Below are 23106 nucleotides of genomic sequence, written 5' to 3'. Positions count from 1 at the left end.
AAATAGGGGGATGGCAGAGTTGATGCGAGAAAACTATAATGGTGGGCAGGCCAGTGCCCCTCCCCACCACTTTCCTCCATCCGACTGCTGATTGTGTTCACTCATTTAACTGCTTGCTGGGTACTCCAATCGCGTGCAGCAAGCCACAGCTATCGGTGTTAAAGATTGGCACTGCTATAACAACTGCAAATTTTAAGAGGCGTCACGGGTGCCGAACGATATGTCAGCACCACCGAGGCATTGCTTTGGTGGCTCCAAAAGGGGCCTTTTAAAAAATGCGAGAAAGTTGCCGCGGGTCAGTTTGAGAAATCCAGAAGAAACGCCGAGGTGAGATCGCCACAAGCATCTCGTCATGTACTTCTCACTGGCTTGCATGAGAAAGCCCTATGTCGATCAGCCCTGCGTGCTTAACGTGAAGCCTGCCGACATCCTTCTCCAAGGCAGCCAAGTGCTCCACGTAGTGCAGCGGAAGGTTCCTCGCGAAAACGAAGCCCCAAAGGTACTGAATAATCTGCCCAGCCTTCTGTGAGGACAATGTTGAGACAGCCTGCCCTACCGCGTCATCGCTGGCGTCGTCACCGTCGTTATCCGATGCAAGCATGTTCGCAACAATCGCCTCATCGGTTAGAAGCATTTAGTTTCCAAATCTATAGCCATGCGCTTTCTTTTCACCAGCAGCGTCGTGCATAGCCGATGATCAATAGGTGCATCAGCCATCTTCCGTTTCGGTGGCAAGTCAAACCAACTGTTGGTCAAACGAGGCTGAGAAACCGTGTGGCCAGGAACGATTTCAATGCAACCAACAAAGACGAACGTGAGTGATTTAAGCCGTTTGCAGAACTGCACTGAATGAGGAGCCAGCGAGCAACATGCGAGCAATCTGCGAGCAGTGCAGTTGGCACGGTACATTCGTGTTTCGGAAGGTGGCGCGGCTTACAGCTATGAGCACAGCCCGTTCGTCTTCGGAGGGGTGAAAGGGCAACGGGTGAGAGGTGCGCGGAGATGGCTGGAAAATGAGCGCGCGGCGGCTGTTGAAGCAGCGGCCCATCATGCAGCGGGCCAACATGTAGTGGCTCGAATTTGTTTTGTTTTGTTTTTCTTTTCAAGAATTTCGCATTTCACTACTTTTAAACTCGGACACCCAGCAGCCAGACTTCATCGTTATAACCGATAATGTGGCATCAGGGCATTGTAGTAAGCGGGTTATTTCACCATGGAAAACATGCAAAAGTTGACGGTGCAGCAGCTTCTTATTGTTACAACCGATATATTGTTAAAACCAGTATCATTATGAGTGGGTTCGACTGTACTACACCACACATCAAACTATATATTACAGTGGGCAAGCCATGAGAAAGCAGTAAGTGGCAACTAGTTGATAAACTCAATCCGAACACTAAAAATGATCCCCCACGCCTCCGCCTTCATCGCAGTCCTCTGTAGACTGCAATGAACCGGTGGTGTCTTAAGATCTGCTTAAAAAGCACTTCAGTGGCTTAGAAAAGCACAGTAGAACTTAGATGTGCTATGTGCGAAGCCTTTTGAGAACCTTCAGTGTGATCTCAGTGCTAGAAATGTATCCCTTAAGACTGAGTTTTCTGTGAAAAAAGGGTGTGTTGATAATACAGCAGAGGCTAATGGTAATAGACCCACTCTCCCTTTCTGCCTCCCATATGGAATTGGTGATCTGTTACTAGTGGCACGAGCATCAAGTGACACTGTTTTGCTTTTCACACAGCACCTCCAGTTCACCACCTGAGATGACCGGGCAGGAAATTCAAAATAAACCATAAAAAAATAGAAAGAGTAGTAAAGTACAGTATAAAATGCATGGGTTTGATTATACATATGATATGAGAGCATAAGTTTAGTTACAGGTTGAGTTACTGAAGTGTCTCAAATAATTAAAATTAGAAATCACTGAGATGACACACAGGCAGCCTAAAAAGCATGAACTTTAGCAGCACAATTAATTTCACTGGGTTTTAAAAAGCGAATGGGATAAAAAAATTTACTTATTTTGCTCTGTGCTGCTACTTCACTGATATGCCATCTACTTTAACCCTTTGAAGGTCAATGATGTAAATATACGGCGCCACGAACAAGTCCGAAAATGGTCGATGCCGTATATTTACGGTGCCGTCTGTACGTTTAAAAAGCGCGCCCATTTCCTAACTTTTTCTTTTCTGTCATGTGCTGCCACTACGTGGGAATACAGGGAATTTTTTTCGCGCACCTCCCTCTCTCGGTTTTAGTTGCATGGTTTGTTTTAGCGTTAGTTCACGTCTATATAGTACCGCCCAGGCATTGGTGAGCACGCGGGCGGGTGGCGCTTCGGGTTTTGTTTTTGTGGACGGTTTCGGCTTCTTGTGCTTGCAGAACTGATGGCTATCTTGTTACTAATCGCTCAAAGGGCGACCACTTCTTTCTCGCTCGTTCAGTGCTCACAGGGGTGCGCGTAGGAAGGATGCTGCCGTGCATGCGTTTCCGCTGCTTTTTTTTTTTTTTTTTGACACTCGCAAGAACTAATTGCCTCTGGTTGACGATAAGATGAAGATTAGCGGAAGTTTGTCGCACGTTTTGCTTTTTTGACGGGCACACAACCAAACAGTTTTCTTGAGTGCGTGCACCTATGCAGTTCAATTACGCTATGGATGTACATATTAGATATTAGTGTAAGAGCAGGAAGATTTGAGTCTTGCTAAATATTCTCGTGTGCGCATTTTCAAGGCCTTTAACTATGTGTTTAAAAATGCATCAAATTTTTTATCCTTATAAGTTTATTTCGTTTTTTATTGTTGTTATTCATGAATGAAGAGTACATATATACCAACGCAAAATATTTTTTTCTCGCTTTACGGTCACCCTAGAAAAACTGCGGTGAAATTTTTTTGAAATAAGTCCCTAAGAATTGAAATCTGCAATAAAAGACATCGACCCTGGGCGGTCGCATAAGTCGATAAAAATCGAGCCTCAATAGGTTAAATACAGCGAGACTGTGAGGGCAATTCACTTTCGCTCATCAGGCAGCTTGACGAGCGTCGTGCGTGACCTTTGATTTTACTGGTTCAGACATATTGGCGGGCCCCTTGCCGCAACGACCTGCCCCCCTTCCCCATGTTGGCAGGCAGCGAATTTTTGTCACAGCTGTACCATGCACCTAGGCCTAAACAGCTGCACTTCGTCAGTATCCAGTGGCAAAGTTGCTGTTTGGTGCAGAGTCAACCAAAATAAATAGTAGCAGCCGTATGGCATTCTAAAAGCCATGAAATTGCCTTGTGTGATGAATGAAAGAAAAAGATGTTGATGACAATGAAACGCAAACGATTGCTTTTGCCATTGGACCACGCACGTGAGTGATCTCGCCAAATGAGCAATGGCCATGTACACTCCGAAGATACGTCGTGCCACAATTGGGCCACTTATGGCAAGCACGTGGCGAAATGCTTCGTAGCAAGGCAAGCACCTAATCAGCGAGAGACAGAAGACAGCAGGCCGAAGTGTCGGACGCCGGCGATCGAGGCTCCAGGGAACGCATCCGTCCATGGAGCTGCCGCCCGATCGTTGCTCTTGGCCAAGGCACTCGCCAGCACGAGCACCGCAGCTCGGAACGTGGCATGCCCTGCTGTGCAACTCCTTGCCGCGAGCATTGCGGATTGCGGACAAAGCGTCTCCTCGATCGGCCGTTCGGCAAAGCATTGTTCATGGCCTGGCTAATTGCTCGCACGTGCGCCAAGCACTGCGGCTTGCATGCAAGTCGTCCGCCGGGCAGGCTGGCTATTCCTGCAATGTGCACTGCGAATTGGATGCAGGCTGACTGCTGAGTGGATGTCCCCGATCTATCGAGAGCCATCTTCTCTTCACCGTCGTATATCGAGGTGGATTCTACGTCGGCATGTCATCAACCCCTACTCCAGAAACCTCTTGTCTCCTGTACATGGTACAGTGAGCTGTTTTGAACCATTTGTGTCGCGGACTCATGTCAGTCTTTGTACTGCTAGCTTAGTAAGTGTGTCACGTGACGTGTCCTAATATTCTGGGTGGTTGTAGTTTGGTATGTGGTAGTTTTCATAAATGCCATTTGTGTTGTCATCACAAGTTCGACTGCTTTTATTGCATCCTTTTCCTCACCACGTGACACAACAAACAAGTGTGATGAAAGTCCTGTAATTCCTGTACACCTTGCCTACAAAAGTGTAGAACAGGCAACAAATTCAATAGCGAGAAGATTGTTCTCGGCCACCATGTCTGCAACATCGTGCGCATTATTTTACAAAAATAGAGCGAGACACCATATAGCATCCAAAACTGCAGTCACTGTTTTACGTTGACCATACACGAGAGGGGCACGAGGCCTGGCTCTGGACCAGTGTGATCGTTCATTGCCGCCTGAAAAGCAACGCTGTTTTGTTGCCCGAGAGAGAACGAGAGAGAAGTCATAGAGGAAAGGCAGGGAGGTTAACCAGGCTGAGCCCAGTAGGCTGGGCTCAGCCTGGTTAACTTGTGGCCGGCCTAAGCAACCCACACACCGGAATAATTCGATTCACAAATGAAATATCTGCTATTCCATTTGTTCAATATTTGATATATTTGGTGCAGATAATCGTGCAGTGCCACACGTCCCGTGCGCCGCAGAGCCTCTTATGCTCGATGCCACCCAAGTAAGCGTTTCACTTCATTTTTGATGCAAAAGGAGCACTGAGTGTGCCGCGAATGGGTTGCCTTGGGTGACCCGGTAGTGATCCGTCACTGTGAGCACTCCTCAACATTAGGCCAATGCGGCGGTCACATACACAGCGCCCGAACAGCACAATTCACAGAATGCCGCCATGTCGGCTGGTGCTGCCTTTTTTAGTACAAGGTTCATCCGGGTCGAGAGGACCAGTCAGAATAATGATGCAACATGGACAGAGGGAACAGCAACTAAAGCAGCTCATATTTCTTAAAGTTCGAAAGCATGTGCGAAGATATGGCGATTAGGCACTGATAGGCACAGAGATTGTGTTGTATACGCGGCGACGAACTTCACGCCGCTTTAACCGCCATCAATATGACCCACACACATGATCTCAGGACCGGTCACTCATTAGCGACCCGTACGAACATGCTAGCCGTAAGCATCTGCGATGGCTTGTAGCCCGTTACTACCATGTACTTGGGTCATCGGCGAATTTTCGTCACGCTGCTTAGACCATTAAGCCTAATCCACGCTGCTTCATCAGCCATCAGTGACTAAAGTTACGGTTCAGTGCAGAATCGATGCAGATCTATTCGCAGCAGCCACGTGACACTCGGAAAGCCGGCAAACCGCTTTGCAAATGACAGTGAGTGCAAGGGATGGCAACAAAGTCATTCACGGCAGCCATCCTTGCGATGCACCATACGGTGACCTCTCGCTTCCAACGCCGCTTGTAGACGCACATCTACCTCTTTTTGTAGCTTCAAGCAAGCTGTCAAATGACTAGCTTTAGATTTATGCAGCGGGTGACCTGGTTGCATGCATTTCTGTAAACGGTGGATGAATAAAAAAAGGGGGGGGGGAAGGGGGGGGTATTGACGGTGGCACAAATTCACTGCGACCCTCCAGATTTCAGAATTTTTGACAAGTGGCAAATAACGCTGAACCTCACAATGAAACGCAGCTGATGGCACCTGCTCTGTAGTGTCAGCACTGGCTACGCACAAAGCGACGATAGAGTCACATGATGCACGGTCCTTTCGTTTGTCACGCAGTTGGCCTTATGATAACCCACCTGCCGTAAAGTAGGGATAGCTATTGTTAATTTTTGAGAACTGGAAAGAAAACTTTGTATGCAATAAATAAAAGACTGCTACAAAGCACAGGTCCAGTATTAAACTGAGAACCTCATTGGTATTCAGTACAACAGAACATAACCAGAAGAAAAAGAGCATTTGATCTTACTTAACAGAAATTCTATTGATAAAAAGAATATTCAACAGACTTTCATATGCTATAATTCAGCTGTTCTCAGTGCTGGCATACTAATTTGGTGTTCCCTTTAACAACAGTAGATCGTACACCATATCTTGATTTCTATCTACCTAAGTTACTGATAGCTTGCTACATCCTTGCTGTGCAATGCTAGGAGACTCCCAAGCTTGTGCAGCCCCATATTTTTCTGCCCGAAATTCATGGGCATTAAATTTTGTGAAAAAGTTTTCTTATATTCTATATTCAATTCGATATCTGGCGTTCTTTCTTGATTTGATTCGAAATCTACCATTCACGCAGCCCTGGAAGATAGACAACAGCCCACAGAAGAAACAGCGGCACGATCCAGGCTTAAATGGACAGGCTTGACTCTGTCCACAGCATAGCTAATGCAGCCGCTAGTCCATACCATGCCGCTTTCGATAGTGCAGAGAAACAGCGCTTGAGGACTTAGTTCTTTCTTCAAAAGCCCAAGCAACTCTTATGGCACTGGATGGGCATATTTTGCTGTAATGTAGCAGAATGTAACAGGGCGGTGCAAATCGCACAGTTCGGTGCAATTGGTGCAGCGGTAATGTCATTGCAAACATTAGGGGATGTTAGAGTAAAGAGAGATAGTGTAAATACAGGCAGCTTACCTCTTCTGTGCATAGGCTACCTTTGTAAGCATCAGTTCAAGCAGATATCCTCGATGAGCATCGCCAACCAGGTGGAGTTCATCAACCACGAGGATCCCTGAAACACGTCAACCAAAGTGGGCAGGCTATGCCTACACTGACCATCTTTTAGGGTAATCCTTTGTTTGTTCAAGTGTTAGAATATAAAGTGCAGCATATTTCACAACAGCTACCTAAATAACTCTCATTTAAAGGGGTACTAAAATGAATGATAAGATGTACAGTAGAACCTCGTTGATAAGATCCTGTTTTGTACGGTGGCAAATGTTTCTTTTTCTTCTAGCATGTCGCTGGCTTTAGACATGAGCGTGTAGTGGAGTACAGCTGAAGAGGAGGAAGAGGAGTTATAAACGACGGAGTAAATCAGGTGAAGGGGCGTACAAATAAAACCCTGTGCTCCTAATTCTGCTTGGTTGTTCCACAGTTACTGGTGACTCGGACTATGAACACGACCTTCAATGGATCAAACACAGAATTCACACAACCTCAAACACACCTACCACCTCTGCAACCGGTCAGGTACCTTCTATGGGCATTATAGGAACTACAGCTACCATTACGCTACCGCAGCTATGGCTTGCTGATCCCACGTTATGGTTCATACGAACTGAGAACAAGTTCCGCAGTCATTATGTCGCGTCGAAGTTTCGCAAATACGAACTCCCACTTGAAGCTTTGCCGCTACCAGCCATGGCCGAGATACTTATAATGCGACATCCTCGTCCACCCACATCAGGAAATGCCATATACAACAATTAAAGAGGCTCTTCTTCGCACTCTTGTCCTGCCTGCAATTCGGCGCACCCAGCAGCTTCTGAACAATGAAGACCTCAGTGACCGACGTCCAACTCAGTTTCTATGTCACCTGCAACACCTCATTTGTGACTAACTAGACTCCTTGGACACGGGCATATTATGCGAGTTGTTCAACGTCTTCCAGCCAATGTACGCACGGCTCTCGTCACAGCTAAGCATAAGCCCTTGTCAGAACTCGCCAAACTGGATGATGATATTATTACGATATGATCGGTAAATACCCGAGAGACGAGCCGCCGTGAGAACGACGACGAAGTGGGTCTGTGCCCTTGGCGCGAGTGAATGTCGGCCTGGCGCTCTGGCTCCATTCTAGTGTAAATAGTCTGTAAATAGCCTCTTTTGTCTGTGTCTTTCTACACGTAACATTCTGGTGGAGGTCAGCGATCCCCGTCCTCGCCACGGAACTCCGGAGTGGTCGGTACGTCGAGCTTGTCACCATGCCTCCCGGTGATGAGCCCGCCTCTGCAACGGCTTCGGCTGGTCCGACTGCTCCCGTCGTCACGGTTGCCCAACATCGCGACCCTGGTGTGTTCTCTGGCCTGGAGGGACAGGACGTTGACGAATGGCTCAAGCTATATCAACATGCCAGCGCTAATAACAGGTAGGACCCAACCATTATGCTCGCCAATGTCATCTTTTATCTTGGCGGCACGCCACGCGTGTGGTACCAGACGCATGACGAAGACATCAGCAGTTGGGACTCTTTCAAAGAACAGCTACAGGAACTGTTCGGCGACCCCATTAGCCGCAAGGTTGCCGCGAGAAAGGCTCTTGCGTCTCACGTTCAAACATCTACAGAGCCGTACGTTTCCTATATCTTCGACGTCTTGGCTCTCTGCCGCAAAGCTGACGATGCTATGTCTGAATCAGATAAAGTGTCACCCGTCCTAAAAGGCATCGCCGACGACGCTTTCAATTTGCTTGTTTTCGGCAATGTCTTGACAATCGACGACATCATTAAAGAATGCCGTCGCCTTGAACAAGCCAAGAGCCGTCGTATCACACACCACATTACGCGGCTACCCAACACCGCTGCTACGTCGACCTGTGAGGGTCGATCGCGTCAGGCCACCACCTGTGACGACGTCACCCGTATTGTTCGCCGCGAGCTTGAGGCCGCCTGTTCGCCAGCTTTCTCCACGACGCCTCCCGATCCGCCAGCAACCACGATTGCCATGATTCAGGCCGTAGTCCGACAAGAATTTGAGAACATGGGTCTGAACTCCGTGTGTTCAACATCTCAACCCAGCGTTCCCCAGTTCTCCACCGGCCCTCCTCGTCCCCGACAGTCCTTTTCCGCCACATCTCGCCGCAACCCGTCCGATCGGCGTACCCCTGATGACAGACCAATCTGCTTTCACTGCTGTCGCATCGGCCACGTCGCTCGTCACTGCCGCAACCATTGGCCTCCGCCTCCTCGGACATACGCCGCCACTTACTCCCGCACCTTTGGACCTTCTGTTCCCTATGCCACCCGCCGTGAACCCACTGCCGCTGATGCTCCTCTTCCGAACCTTCGCTACAGCCGCTCGCCCTCACCTCGACGCCGTCAGTCCCGTTCGCCCCAACCCCGCCGCTTCTCTTCGCCGCCTATCACCTCCCGGGCCCAGCCGGAAAACTAGGCACTGCAGCTTCTGGAGGTGAAGCTGCGTTGTCGACACTGCCCTCAAATCCTCTGCTCACGTTAAACACGAACCAAAACCTTCTTGACGTTGACGTTGATGGCTATCCTGTCACGGCACTCATCGACACAGGGGCACATCTTTCTATTATGAGTGCTGCCTTCCGACGACGACTGAACAAGCTCCTCACCCCAGCGTCGGCACGCGTCGTCCGCGTTGCGGATGGTGGTACTGTGCCTATCATCGGCATGTGTACGGCACGTGTTAGCATCGCCGGCCGCCACACTCCTGTCCTCTTCACCGTGATTGCTCATTGCCCCCACGACCTCATTCTCGGCCTCGATTTTCTCTCCGCGCATTCTGCTCTTATTGACTGCTCTGCCAGTACCCTTCGCCTTGAGTTACCGATTCTCGCAGAACCTTCTGACGCACCCCAGTGCCGCCTACGCCCCACTGGCTTTATTTGCCTGCCGCCAAAATCAATAGCCTATATTGAACTCTTGTCTTCCCCACCAGTCCCTGATGGTGAGTACCTCGTCACTCCTCTGCGCGACATTCCACTACAGTATGACGTTACCGTGCCTCACAGTATACTTACTGTTACTGCGAACGGCACTTTCATGCCTATCTTTAACTTTGGATTGGCGAAGCAAATTCTACCACAAGGCATTTGCCTTGCCAACGTTGATTGTCTCGGCGACCATCACGTGGCAAATTTATCAACCGATCCTTCTTGCGAGCTTAGCAGGCCTCTCGTGCCAGCCTCGGCCGCCGATCCCAAGATACAGAAAATGGTTGCGACGGACCTGTCTTCTGCGCAGGCTGAAGACCTTTATCGAGTATTATCGGCCTACAGAGATATTTTCGACTTCGACGATCGCCCTTTAGGCCAGACGCTCGCGATCAAACATCGGATTCTTACTGACGATGCTACTCCTATTCACCGACGACCGTACCGAGTTTCTGCGTCGGAACGCCAAGTTATTCAAAGCGAAGTGAACAAAATGCTAGACAAAAACATCATTGAGCCTTCTTCGAGTCCCTGGGCGTCACCTGTAGTGTTGGTTAAGAAGAAGGATGGCACGTGGCGCTTCTGTGTAGACTACCGTCATCTGAACAACATTACTAAGAAAGACGTCTACCCGCTCCCATGTACAGACGGCGCCCTTGACTGCCTCCACGGTTCCAGCTATTTCTCTTCTATTGATCTTCGTTCTGGATACTGGCAGATTGCTGTTGACGATATGGACAGAGAAAAAACTGCGTTCATCACACCTGATGGCCTATACCAATTTAAAGTAATGCCGTTTGGATTATGCAACGCCCCTGCCACCTTTGAGCGTATGATGGACTCCTTGCTCCGAGGCTTCAAATGATCCACATGTCTCTGCTACCTCGACGACGTCATCGTCTTCTCACCCACGTTCGACACTCACCTTGAGCGTCTCACAGCTATACTTGATGTATTTCGAAAGGCGAAGCTGCAACTTAACTCGTCCAAATGTCGTTTCGGCCGCCGCCAAATTACTGTTCTGGGCCATCTCGTTGACGCTTCCGGAGTACAGCCTGATCCTGACAAAACTCGCGCTGTCCGAGACTATCCGGTTCCGAAGACAGCCGCCGACGTTCGAAGTTTTGTAGGGCTATGCTCGTACTTTCGTCGTTTTATTCAAGATTTTGCGGCAATTGCTAGACCCCTCACTAATCTTTTGAAGAAAGGCGTACAGTTCTCGTGGGGTACTGCAGAAGCCGCCGCCTTCTCTCGTCTCGTTACTCTTCTCTCCTCACCACCCATCCTCGCCCACTTCGACCCTGATGCCCCTACAGAATTGCGTACAGATGCCAGCGGTCATGGCGTAGGTGCCGTCTTAGCCCAGCGTCAGCGTGGCCAGGATCGCGTTATTGCTTATGCGAGCCGCCTCCTCACACCACCGGAGCGCAACTACTCCATTACGGAACGAGAATGCCTTGCTGTAGTCTGGGCGGTAGCGAAGTTCCGTCCTTACCTTTACGGTCGCCCTTTTTCCGTAGTCACTGACCATCATGCTCTCTGCTGGCTCTCATCGCTAAGAGATCCTACAGGCCGGCTTGGTCGATGGGCTTTGAGGCTACAAGAATTTTCATATTCCGTGGTGTACAAGTCTGGCCGCCTGCACCAAGACTCTCACAGCTTGTCGCGTTACCCTGTTGACGACCCTGACTCCTCCAATATTACCAGTGCTGCTTGCATATTCTCTGTGTCGCAGCTGCTTCATTTCGCCGACGAGCAACGTCGTGACGCCTACATCAGAGCACTCATCGACCGTTTTGAACACACTCCGGCCGACGCCACACTACGCCTCTTCGTCCTCCGCGATGGTACTCTGTACCGTCGTAACCTTCATCCGGACGGCTCTGAGTTCCTACTTGTCGTGCCTAAACACCTCCGCTCAACCGTTTTAGAAGAGCTTCACGACGCACCAACGGCAGGACACCTCGGCGTATCTCGAACCTATGACCGTGTACGTCGCCGTTTTTTCTGGCCGGGCCTTGCCCATTCCGTGCGACATTACGTCGCCGCCTGTGAACTTTGCCAACGACACAAGAAGCCTTCCCAGCTCCCCGCTGGTTACCTGCAGCCGCTCGACATCCCTGCCAAGCCCTTCCATCGTGTCGGCTTAGACCTTCTCGGCCCATTTCCGGAATCTACATCAGGAAACAAGTGGGTTGCAGTCGCGGCGGACTACGCGACCCGCTATGCCGTAACACGCGCTCTTCCGACCAGTTGCGCAACTGATGTTGCGGACTTCCTCCTGCATGATATCATTTTGATTCATGGTGCTCCGCGTCAATTGCTAACAGACCGTGGCCGTACGTTCTTAGCCAAAGTCATTGACGACATCATGCGTGCCTGCGCAATACAGCATAAGTTTACCACCTCCTACCACCCTCAAACGAACGGCCTCACTGAGCGTTTGAACCGCACCCTTACAGACATGCTATCCAAATACGTTTCAGACGACCACCGCGACTGGGACCAGGCTCTACCTTACATCACCTTTGCGTATAACTCTTCCCGTCTCGACACTGCTGGCTTTTCTCCTTTTTACCTCTTGTATGGCCGTGAACCGACGCTACCGCTGGACACTGTGCTTCCGTCCAACACAGCATCAACTAGCGCTTATGCCCGTGATGCTATCGCCCATGCTGACCATGCTCGCCAACTTGCGCGCGCTCGTCTACAAGTCTCTCAAGACAAACAAAAGCAGCGCTACGACCTCCGTCAGCGTGATGTCACTTTTGTCCCCGGCACCCTCGTGTTACTTTGGTCACCATCACGTAAAGTTGGCCTTTGTGAGAAACTGCTTTCCTGTTATACCGGCCCATATCGCGTGCTTCGCCAAGTTACAGATGTCACCTACGAAATCGTTCTCGCCACGCCCACTACGTCCTCTGCTGTGACAACCAGTGACATTGTCCACGTCGCCCGACTCAAGCCCTACAACTCTCCACGTGCCTTCGATATTTAACTGCACCGTGACGGCGCTTTTGCCGCCGGGGGGTAGTATTACGATATGATCGGTAAATACCCGAGAGACGAGCCGCCGTGAGAACGACGACGAAGTGGGTCTGTGCCCTTGGCGCGAGTGAATGTCGGCCTGGCGCTCTGGCTCCATTCTAGTGTAAATAGTCTGTAAATAGCCTCTTTTGTCTGTGTCTTTCTACACGTAACAATATGATGGACGTCGCTCCGGCAGTCATCAAAGTTGTCTGTAGCTCTCCACTTCCTGAAGCGGATTCCCTTTGGGAAACAGTAAAGGAGCTCACTTCTCAAGTCGCCAACTTGCATCATGAATTGCACAACACTCGCAACTTCAATGACCAACCCTGGATTATCCAACTCATCAGCCTCTCACGCTACCTTCCATGCAATGACCGTTTCAACAACCTGAGCACAGTTTTCCATCACAAGGCCTGTGCTACTACCACCAACATTTTTGTGCCATGGCTCGTCAATGTGTGTCACCCTGTTCATGGCACACAGGAAACACTCAGGCCGGTTGTCAATAACAGTGGCGGGAGATCATGGCCATAGGTCAAGCCGCCTTATTCATACAGTTGAAACCCACGATAACAATATCCTGCGACTGCAAACTTCTCGCAACAACGAAATATTTTCGTATCCCTGGCGAACACCATGGAATAAATGCATTTTGTACCCCTTGGCAACGAAATGTCGCCGTACTACAATCCCGCATCAACGAGATTTGCCGGAACGTAACCCTGCATATTACCTACTCGTGCAAGCATAGCAGGCTCTAAAATATGCTCATACAATTGCTTTGCACTAAAATTGCGTGAAATATCACCACACTACACTTGTGCGGGCGCTGCCATTTTTGTTACAAGAACAACGAAGCGTCGGAAGCGATCGCGTGCACTGACAACACGTCATGGCTGCCATCTTGTTTGTTGATCGCCTGCTTGAAGCGGCAGCATCTTGCTACCGGCATGTGATGACAGTTTTTGCTCACCTAGTGCAGTGCGTGATGTGTGCTTCGGCGAGAAAAATGCAGCAAAAATAAGAAAATCCACATCCCACAGACGTGAAATAGTTTATGGCGCTTGAGATGGCGGTTGCAGCACGGAGTGCCACGCATCGAGCCATGATTGAGTGATCGTCCGCGAGTAGGCATTCCTTGCTTCAAGAACGCTGGTTTTGGTGCCACCCGACAGGCATCATGTGCGGATTCGGTGCCGGACGTAGATTTGCGCGAAGGGGCCGTAATCTTGATTGGCTGCCTTCAGGTATACGAGATATGACAACCCTTGCGCTCGGCGCCAGATGCGTCGGCGCCTACGGGCAACAGCATGCACTGCAGAAATGTTGCTGCATACGTGGAGCACTGTTGCTCCCTGGCAGTGCTGCCACTGCAGATCGACGCATGCGGCGCACTTTGTACTGCCGGCAATGCAGTTCTATATCCTCGTGGAATTTCGACAGTAAGTTTTCATTCTGCGACGCATTACCTATCTGTGCTGTCTCGTTTTGCAGCAACAAAATTCTCACGAAAGCGCATTTTTTCGCATTCCTCACCGATTTCGTTATTGCGAGGTTCAACTGTATGACCTACCGAACCAGAGAACTTCAGTTGTTGATAGACATGGGCGTAGAGGTCAGTATAATTCCTGCGTGAAAAGCTGAGCGGCGTCTCCACGCAAAGTCAACCCCCTACAAGCTATGAACTCTTCCGTCATCGCAACTTACGGACGGACGTCTCTTACCCTCGATCTCCGTCTTAAGAGAAGGTTGCCATGGCTATTTTGGATAGCAGACATCCGCTACGTGATCTTAGGGGCAGATTAATTGAGCCATTTTCATCTGCTCGTGGACATGAGCCGCTGTCGCCTGTGGATAACTTTAAGAGTCTGTCAGTCAATGGTTTTCTGTCGCACACGCTACTGCTCTCAACCTTACTTTCATTAAACTGACTACCTCATCATATGCAGATCCACTCAACAAGTTTTCGGAGATTGCTACACAGTCTACAATGGATAAAACCCCTTAACACACTGTAACCCATTATATTGTTACCACAGGTCCGCCCATTCACTAGCGCCCCCGCCGACTCGGTCCTGATAAACTTCGAATTGCCCGCAATGAATTCGAGCATATGTTGTAACTAACGATCATTCAACCGTCATGAAGCTCGTGGTCGTCAACACCACACACGGTGCCTAAGAACAATGATTGGCAGCCCTGTGGTGGTTATTGCGCACTGAATGCGGTCATTGTTCCCAACCGATACCTGCTACATAATATTCAGGATTGCGTTGTCTATTTAACTGGCACAACAATATATTTGAAAATCAATCTTGTGAAAGCTTATCACCAGTTCCCTGTTGAGCCAGCCGACATTCTAAAGACGAGTAGTGGGGTACGGCTGAAAAGAAGGATGAGGAGTTAGAAATGACGAAGTAGATCAAGTGAAGGGACGTACAAATAAAATCCTGTGCTTTTAACTGCGCTTGGTGGTTCCATGATATGATTTCCCAGTGCCAACATTCGCGATCGACAACACAATAAATATCCAAATACAGTGACGCTTCTTTTTGACCAGTTAATACGTTCCTGGAAGATGCAATTTTTCTGCACTAACATTCAGCACATCGCCAAAGTGTGATCATATGATACGCTCTTCGGCCACTAGATCTCGTGTGAGCAAGAAAAGACGCGAGGCACGCGAGATTGAGAGCAGTAGGCAGCCACCATGGCAGCTTCTCTGCAGTACTCGCCCATCCATGTCATGCGAAAATGCCAGCACGCACTCAGTTTTCTCTTCCGCTATCAACAAATCTCGTCGCAGATTGTCACACGTCAAATACACAGATCTCGCCCCTAGCCCTTATGCGACAAGTTTCTTCCCCTTAGTATTGTGCATTGTTGGGCAGGTTCACCTATCTGTTTCACAACACGTGCATCGTAGTGCCATTGGAAGCATACTGCACGCTCTTAATAGACGATAAGCCGAATGCCCCGCCATGCCCTGGTGCAAGCAGCGCAAACTAAGCATCATGTTTTGCTCTGGCGGCATCATATTCCAGCATCGCACACCAGCTCAATTGCATTTATTTCTCGTTGCCATCTTAAAACACTACACAATAGTAAAATAACAAAGCATGTAGTCATCTAGGGCCTTAACGATTTTCACTGAGTGGGCACGCAAAAATTCTCGCCAAAATACCCTACCCGAAAAAGCTGCCGAGCCAGGCCGAATTCGCAATGTGCAAACGTAAGCTTGCGAAGCCGCAAAAACGGAAATGTGCGTCTCATGCAAGCTCAAGCCTCTCCAGCTTGGCACATATCGCATTGGCATTTCGTGCTTCAACGCTTCGCGCTATGTACTAGATGTCAACTACAGTTGAGTCTGCCCTTTTCTTTTTTTTTTGACTTCGGGCTGTAGGTTTTCCCGATCAGCACATTCTTTTTTCACATTTTCTTTTTCCAGAACATATGAATTAGGCTCTACTGTATTAGTAAATTACATTTCTGCAATACCAGAAATAGTATCAGTCTTACCATAAGCAAAGCCTAGGTATACCAGAAAAGATGGGAAAAAATGCTTCAAGTTTCTGCACAAGCTTCCCCTGACATGAAATTTGGACAGCACCTGCTCAAGACCATCGAATAGTTTTGAGATAATAAAGGATTACACTGCATTGTAAAGGAGCCGAAGGCTCAAATTAGCGAGTTTACCAGACTCAGCTGCAGCCTACAAGAAAAGCACTCGGACTGCAAAAAAAAAAACTGAGATATGATCTTCCAGCTCTGACCGCTGGGCATCTGCAGCACACACACGAGCTCGGGCCACCCCACGATGTGGGTTGTAGCTCCCCCACCAGATGGCAATAGGTGCCCCACGCATGTGAAAAGTACTCTGAAATCCACGGCATCTTGCTGATGTCCGATGTCTCAGCACTGCTGTACGGGCTTAAAATTTAGACGAGGAAACTTTGCCCCTTCTTTCTTTTTGTTTGCTATAAGCTAACTTTTTTTTCGTTTTAGCAAATGCAAATCGAGTCAAATATATTCAACTGAACTAAAAGCTTTGTGCTGCTGCAAATAATGCAAAGTCAACCGAAAATGGTGTGATTTGTTTGTAGGACAATTATTATAAAACACAAGACGTACTGTTATGAGTCAGTTATCCTGCACATCTCAAAGATGCTGAGCTATATAGCGGGCAAGAGAAGGACGAAGTTGTGTCTATCATCTGCCACCTTTATTAAGGCCCCGCTTCTGGCCAAAAAATATGTTGTAAATGAACTCCCTTCTTAGCAGATCTCCCAGTAACAATGTCGTTATTTCCTCCATTAAGCTACATTACATTGCAACTCTGAACAAACTTTACGAGTGGTAACTGCACCATTTTTTTCATTAGACAACCACAATTCACAATATTGAACCGTTGTTGAATTTAGATATACAGTTGCTTTTATTGCTCTCAGCGCAGTTGCTAGTTTCTGCAAGTTTGCACGCTCAACTCGCCTCATCTTCTGGTGACTCGATTTTGTGCTCTATTACTGTTCTATTTTCTATGATGTACAGTGTATTACATGGTTGAGATTCCAACGAACTCTGGTCCCAAAATAAGTTCTGATTAAGTTGTTTTTAGACTGGAACGTTATCTACACTTGGTTGTTTGTTTATGCTCTGCTTATTTGGCTGAGGTGCATGTTATATTTTTAAACTGTCAGCCAACCTTGTAATTGCCTAAGTGTGAACGGTACAAAAAAGAAAAGAAGACAATGTTCATGATCAACTGTAAGAGGTAGCTTTCACCTAATTTTATTGCACAGTAGGTTCTTACTGGCACCGCCATGTTCAACATGAATTTTGTAATCGCGTACCTTTAATAAATTCCATAGCTAAAGTCCATTTTGTTACGTGCTAAAAAATTTTGGTGACATGAACAGCCTTTCCCAATGGTACAGACCACAACTGCACCATGGAAGAAGGCATACATAAAATGCACCATGGAGGAAGGCATACATAAAATGCAAGAGCTACATTGGTTCTGGCTTTGGTCGGCTTATTAGGCACCGTAGTCGGCTGCTTAGTCTATGATAGCGATGGTGCTAGTGCAGCCGTTGTTGGTGATGCTGATGATCATGATGTGGCTGTGGATTCCGTGGTGCCAGTTTCGCAGGAACCATTATTGTGCGAACAGAGACCTCTTTTCGGGAGATATAAGACAGTGATCGTACAATCGCAAAGTTCAGTCAAAAATCTGGAGTCTCCCGGGCGAATCGGGAGGGTTGGCAGGTATGTACTATATGTGGTACTGCTATAAGTGGACTGTACCATAGCACAAATGGGGCTCCAGGGCGTGCACAAGTGAAGGCTGTGCCGGCACCATTTCGACCCCAGGATTCAGTCCTGTGTAAGGGCGGCACCTCGTCAAAATTGTGGGAAAAAAAGTCCGGCCCTTACACGAGTCTACACCAAGGAGGTTTAAAAGAAATTGCTGGAGTGGAAGCTCCCGTAGCTGCTTACCAGGCAAAGTGAAGCCAACGCTTGCCCTTCCCCTCTGGAATAGAGCCTTGTCGGGTGATGTTCACTAAGAAATTAAGCAATTTGGCTCCGTTATTGTAGTGCTAGGCTAATTAGAAAATAAAAGCTGGTTGTTCCCAATGAAAATAGTGACTTCATCTGAGTATTGATGATGTTATCTCTAATAAAATATGCCAGCATGTTCGGGTTTCATAACTAAAACCAGTAATACAGAGATACATGTAGATAAGTATCTGTTTGGTAAAATAAGCCAAGATTAACTTGTGGGAAGTGTGAGCAAAGCGCTTCTTCACCATAAGCTAATGTTTTATCGTGCCCCTCCTAAGATGGCTGTGGTGCGGCCTCACCTTCGGGACATCACTTCACTCCAGCAATTATTTTTAAGACCTCCTTGGTCGATACGGTAATTTTAGTTATTGCCCCCAGATGATGGAAATTTCAGACACAACAAATATCTTATAGTATGACCCAGTGGCACATTCGTATCATCCAAATTCTGATATCATCCACTACGAGGCATTGCCCACACTGGCCAAGCAGGGAGCATCAAACTCACCCAACTCCCCCAGGGTCCCCTGGTCAAGCAGCATCCCATTGAGCAGGTTGTTTGCACGCTCTATGGTGCACACTGCCAGGTCCACAGCAGAGAGGCCCCCCGGTGGTCTCCGCTGGCCTAGGAAGCCGCCCACACGCACACCACAACCTCCGAACAGCTCCTGCACGGTTGATTCACAGTGTCACACTGTGCCAAACAAGTACCAAAGCAACACTCACAGAGGCTACAAGAGGCGCTGTCGTGGAGTGCTCCCAGTTAATTAGGACCACCTGGAGTTCCTTAACGTGCATCCAAGGCATCGCAATACACGAGCAGTCTTGCCTTGCACCCACTTGGCCACGATCAGAAGTCGAACCCCAAACCTTATGCTCACCAACAGAATGTGGCTACTGAGCCATTGTCGCATGTTTTTCTAAAGATTTATTGTGAAGTTTTTATAAAGTATTTTTCCTACACGACGACACGCCAGTCCACACACCACCAACTCGGGAGCTGCGAGCAAGTGATTTGTCAGCCAGCTCTTGCAAGTGATAGCAAAACAAAAGAGGCTTGGAAGGAAAAAAGACGCAGTTCCGCCCAAACGGCAAAGCATCGATTATGATAGAAAATTAGCAGACAGCCATGCGAAATAAGCATAGTACTTTTATCGGCCGTATCAACTTGTAAGCATTCACTTGCTAACTAAATAAGCGTGGTGTCAGCATGCACAGCAAGCACGAACACATCACACTGGATGACTGTGGACACTCGCTGTCAAAACGTGACGAAACGCGGCAGCAACTTGTGAGCGAAGGGACATTCGTGCTATCTATCGCAAGCACCGAGGACCCACAGGACGCACAAAGCTACGAGCCACCAATGTATGTAGAACTCTGCCCCCAATGCCGAGTGCTCTCAAGGTACGGCCGCGCAACTGCGCGCAGCCGCCACGTGCACAGCCGGAGGGAACGCCGCCTCCCCTCGCCCCAGCGCCTTGCAATGTTGGGTGCCTCGTGCACAAGAGAAGACGGCGTGTTTCCACTTCGCATTCGTCCCTTTCCCACTAGCGAGATTGAGCCACGATCGTCAGCGCCCTACGAACGCTTTCACTCGCACATACAAAGTAGGGCGCACGGTGACAGTGTTGTCGTCCTTGGACTTTATACAGAACCTCACGGCGACGGCATAAATGCACTTGGAGTGTCCGCATAATTGCTATCACAATAAAACAATGCATATCAGCTGGTTTTGAACCGGCAACCTGTATATTTAAGAACTGGCGCTCCAGCTAACCACACCTCCTCTGTATCGACATTAGGCATCATTTGAATAATGCAAGCAAAAGTGGACATGACACTGAAACGAGGAAAAAATAAATGCGTGCGTTCACTGCATCCCAGCTTGCTCATGGTAGCGGAACAGGTCAAGAACTGACATACAGCGAAAACTCATTGATATTCATATTCCTAGCTGTCGCATTTTCTCGGCTGCTACACCATATTTTTGGGGTCCCGACCTAAATACCATTGACTCCCACGTATTATGTTCCAATTTGATACATCACCTTTCTGTAATAGTCAAACCCACTTATAACAATATTTAAGTGCCACGAAAATTCCATTGTTATAACCGATAATTGTTAGAACTGGGTAGCGTGAAAAAAAAATCAAAATGGGGGATGGCACAGCAGTTCCAAAAAAGTACTATAATGGTGGGGAGGCTAGTTCTCAGACCAGCACCGGGCGACATTTATTTTGGGGCCTGCAAGGGTTTTATGTTGCAGAATCGCCATCTCTCTCTAGTCAGCTTTACTGCAACAGAGCTGTGTTATGCTGTGAAGCATATCCAGAATAGAAAGAAGCCCCTGTCATAGAACACTGCGTGTTTCCCTTAATTATACATGTGTGCACGTGCCATTGCCGGAGTCAGTACAAGTGCGGAGACATGTAATAACTGTACTGGCAGACATTCAGACCCGTTTCTGAGGTCGCTGTGGTGATTTGCACCCTTGCTTACTGTAAAGCTTTTTTTCCACGGTCCGTTAAGAAGCATTATTACAAGCCACCTCCTTGGATTAACGATGAAGACGACCATGGATGGGACGTTGGGAGTGTTCAGCCATCTTGGCCATTCCTGTAAATAGTCTCTGTTTATAAATCGTGCTTCCCTTTCATCTATTTGACGCCCCGTCACTCATTGGTGGAGCAGCAGGGTACTCTCGCCACACGATGGAGTTCCGAAGCGTTCAGCACTGCGGTGCAACCACCACGGCAGACCAGCCAGAATCTCGTCTGTGCCGCGAGCCACAAGTGTTTTAGCCCACCCTCTAAACCCTGGCACGTTCAACGGGACCGATGACACCGACGTTGAGGAGTGGCTGACACAATAAGAACGGGTGAACAATCACAATCTCTGGAGCCTGATGGTCATGCTAGTAGCCAATGTGGTCTTTTACCTGAGTGGAATGGCGAAGTTGGGGTAGGACAATCATGAGGCCGAAGATGGTAGCTGGGATACATTTAAGCAAAAGCTCCGTGACGTGTTGGGTAAGGCCTCCAGTCGAAAAATCGCTGTGAAGAAACAGCTGCAAACTCGAGTCCAATCGTCCACCTGTCGTACATACAGGATGTACTGGCGCTGTGCTATAAAGCTGATGGCGACATGCCAGAGTCTGACAAGGTTGGCCACGTCCTGAAAGGGATAGCGGATGACACATTCAATCCGCTCATGTGCAGAAATTGTGCGACCGTGAATGCCACGATCGAGGAGTGCCAGCACTTCGAGCAGGCCAAGAGCCGCCGTATTGAGCGACTATATGCGCGGCTTCCCAACACCACTGTGACGTCTTCATGTGCAAAGTGCCTGCTATCTCAGCTTTCACCACCTTCGGCCGAATCGACAAGGATTGTCCGTTGCGAACTCGAAGCGATGGCTTCAGCTAGCCTCTTTGCCAACTCTAATGCCGGCGACTTGAACACACCAGCGGTTTCACTCGTCCAAGCCATCATGCAACACGAATTCGCGAATTTGGGAGTTCCCGTTGCTTGTGCCGTGGACAGCCATATGTCCACATTTGGGACCCCGAGATCATTTCCTCATTATCAAAGGTTCACTCCACTATCTCAGAACCATGCTGATTGGAGAACGGACGACGATCGACTTACCTATCTGATTTAACTGCCGCCGTGTCAGGCACATTGCTCGCTACTTAACTGCTGGTCGCTCCCGCAACGCACTCCATCCTTTGCCCATGCCTGCCGCCTTGATCGCGGCCCTTTTGAGCCACCATTTGCGGCACACCCATACAGCCCTGACACTGCCCCAACATGGTCCAGCCGCTCACCACCACCTAGAGGTCACCAGTCGCGTATGCAACCTTTTCGCCATCCACCCCAAGCTCCCTGCCACCTCACCGCACTATGTCACCGAGCAACTGTGGCTCCTTCACTTCAGAAACCTAGATGATGCAGCGCCCGGAGGTAAAGCTGCATCCACGACTCTGCCCCAAAACTCTCTAGTTAATCTGCCGACTTGGCTTTGTATGCTGGTCATTGACGCTGATGGCATGATTATCTCTGCCCTTGTCGACACCGAGGCTCATATTTCTGTCATGAGCTCTGGTCTTCGTTGTCGCCTCAAGAAGGTAGTCACCAGTGGCATAGCCAGAAATTTTGTTTGGGGGGGGGGGGGGGGGCTCACGTTGCAGCTCGGCCTCCTCTTTAGAGAATTTATCGAGGGATCAAATACATTAATAATAACTGCAATGCCATTGCAAAAGATGCTGCAAACGAATCCTTGAATGCTACGCAGTCTCAAGACACATAAAATATATTTTTTTTTCATAAAAAAGTATACTAGCATGTCTCAAAGATTGTGCCCAAAATAATTTATATCAATGCTTCCATGTTTTCTGTCTCTTTAATAAGTAAAGAAAGCATCACACGAACTTTATAACTACATCAGTTTGAAACTGGCAAAGTAGTGCGTGCCACTGATATGAAAAATGTAAAGGCCATGAAACGACCAAGTTGAGGACAAATATTTTATAGAAACTTTGTTAACCTCCCTGTCTTTCTCTCATTTGCATTTCTCTCTCTCTGTCATTCAAAAACCTTGTTTACATTTTTGTGCATATGCAACGACCTGGGAAAAATCTCAATGACGCTATTTTTTGTTACAATGTATTGCCCAAGAGCAGCTGTCACCGGTCGTGTATTGTGAGTATAATTGCACCAAAATTATAGTCGCAACAGAGAGCACATATAAAAAGCAGGAGTTCTGCAAAATCTACAAGGGCGAGTCAAATGAAAGTGAGCCAATGCGAATATATGACAAACGGGGTACTTAATTCAAAAGTAGTCTCCATGAGCATTTAGACATTTGTCCCACTGACTAACGAGTCGTGTGATTCCCACCTGATAAAACTGCTTGGGTTGCTGTTTCAGAAA

At 48.4% G+C, this 23106-nt stretch overlaps 1 protein-coding gene across 1 annotated transcript in view; it reads right to left on the bottom strand.

Moving 5' to 3' along the window:
• Positions 1-23106, bottom strand: part of PolQ (DNA polymerase theta) — a 292782-nt gene that overhangs the window by 243732 nt on the left and 25944 nt on the right. Inside the window, exons 5-6 of the mRNA XM_050182268.3 lie at positions 18680-18839; positions 6592-6688 (exon numbers count right to left, since the gene is read on the bottom strand). Of these exons, the coding sequence (XP_050038225.1) occupies positions 6592-6688; positions 18680-18839 (257 nt within the window). The remainder of the gene's footprint in view (positions 1-6591; positions 6689-18679; positions 18840-23106) is intronic.

Source organism: Dermacentor andersoni, chromosome 7 (genome assembly GCF_023375885.2).
Source record: "Dermacentor andersoni chromosome 7, qqDerAnde1_hic_scaffold, whole genome shotgun sequence".
NCBI lineage: Eukaryota > Metazoa > Arthropoda > Arachnida > Ixodida > Ixodidae > Dermacentor > Dermacentor andersoni.
This window is presented reverse-complemented; position numbering and strand designations above follow the sequence as displayed.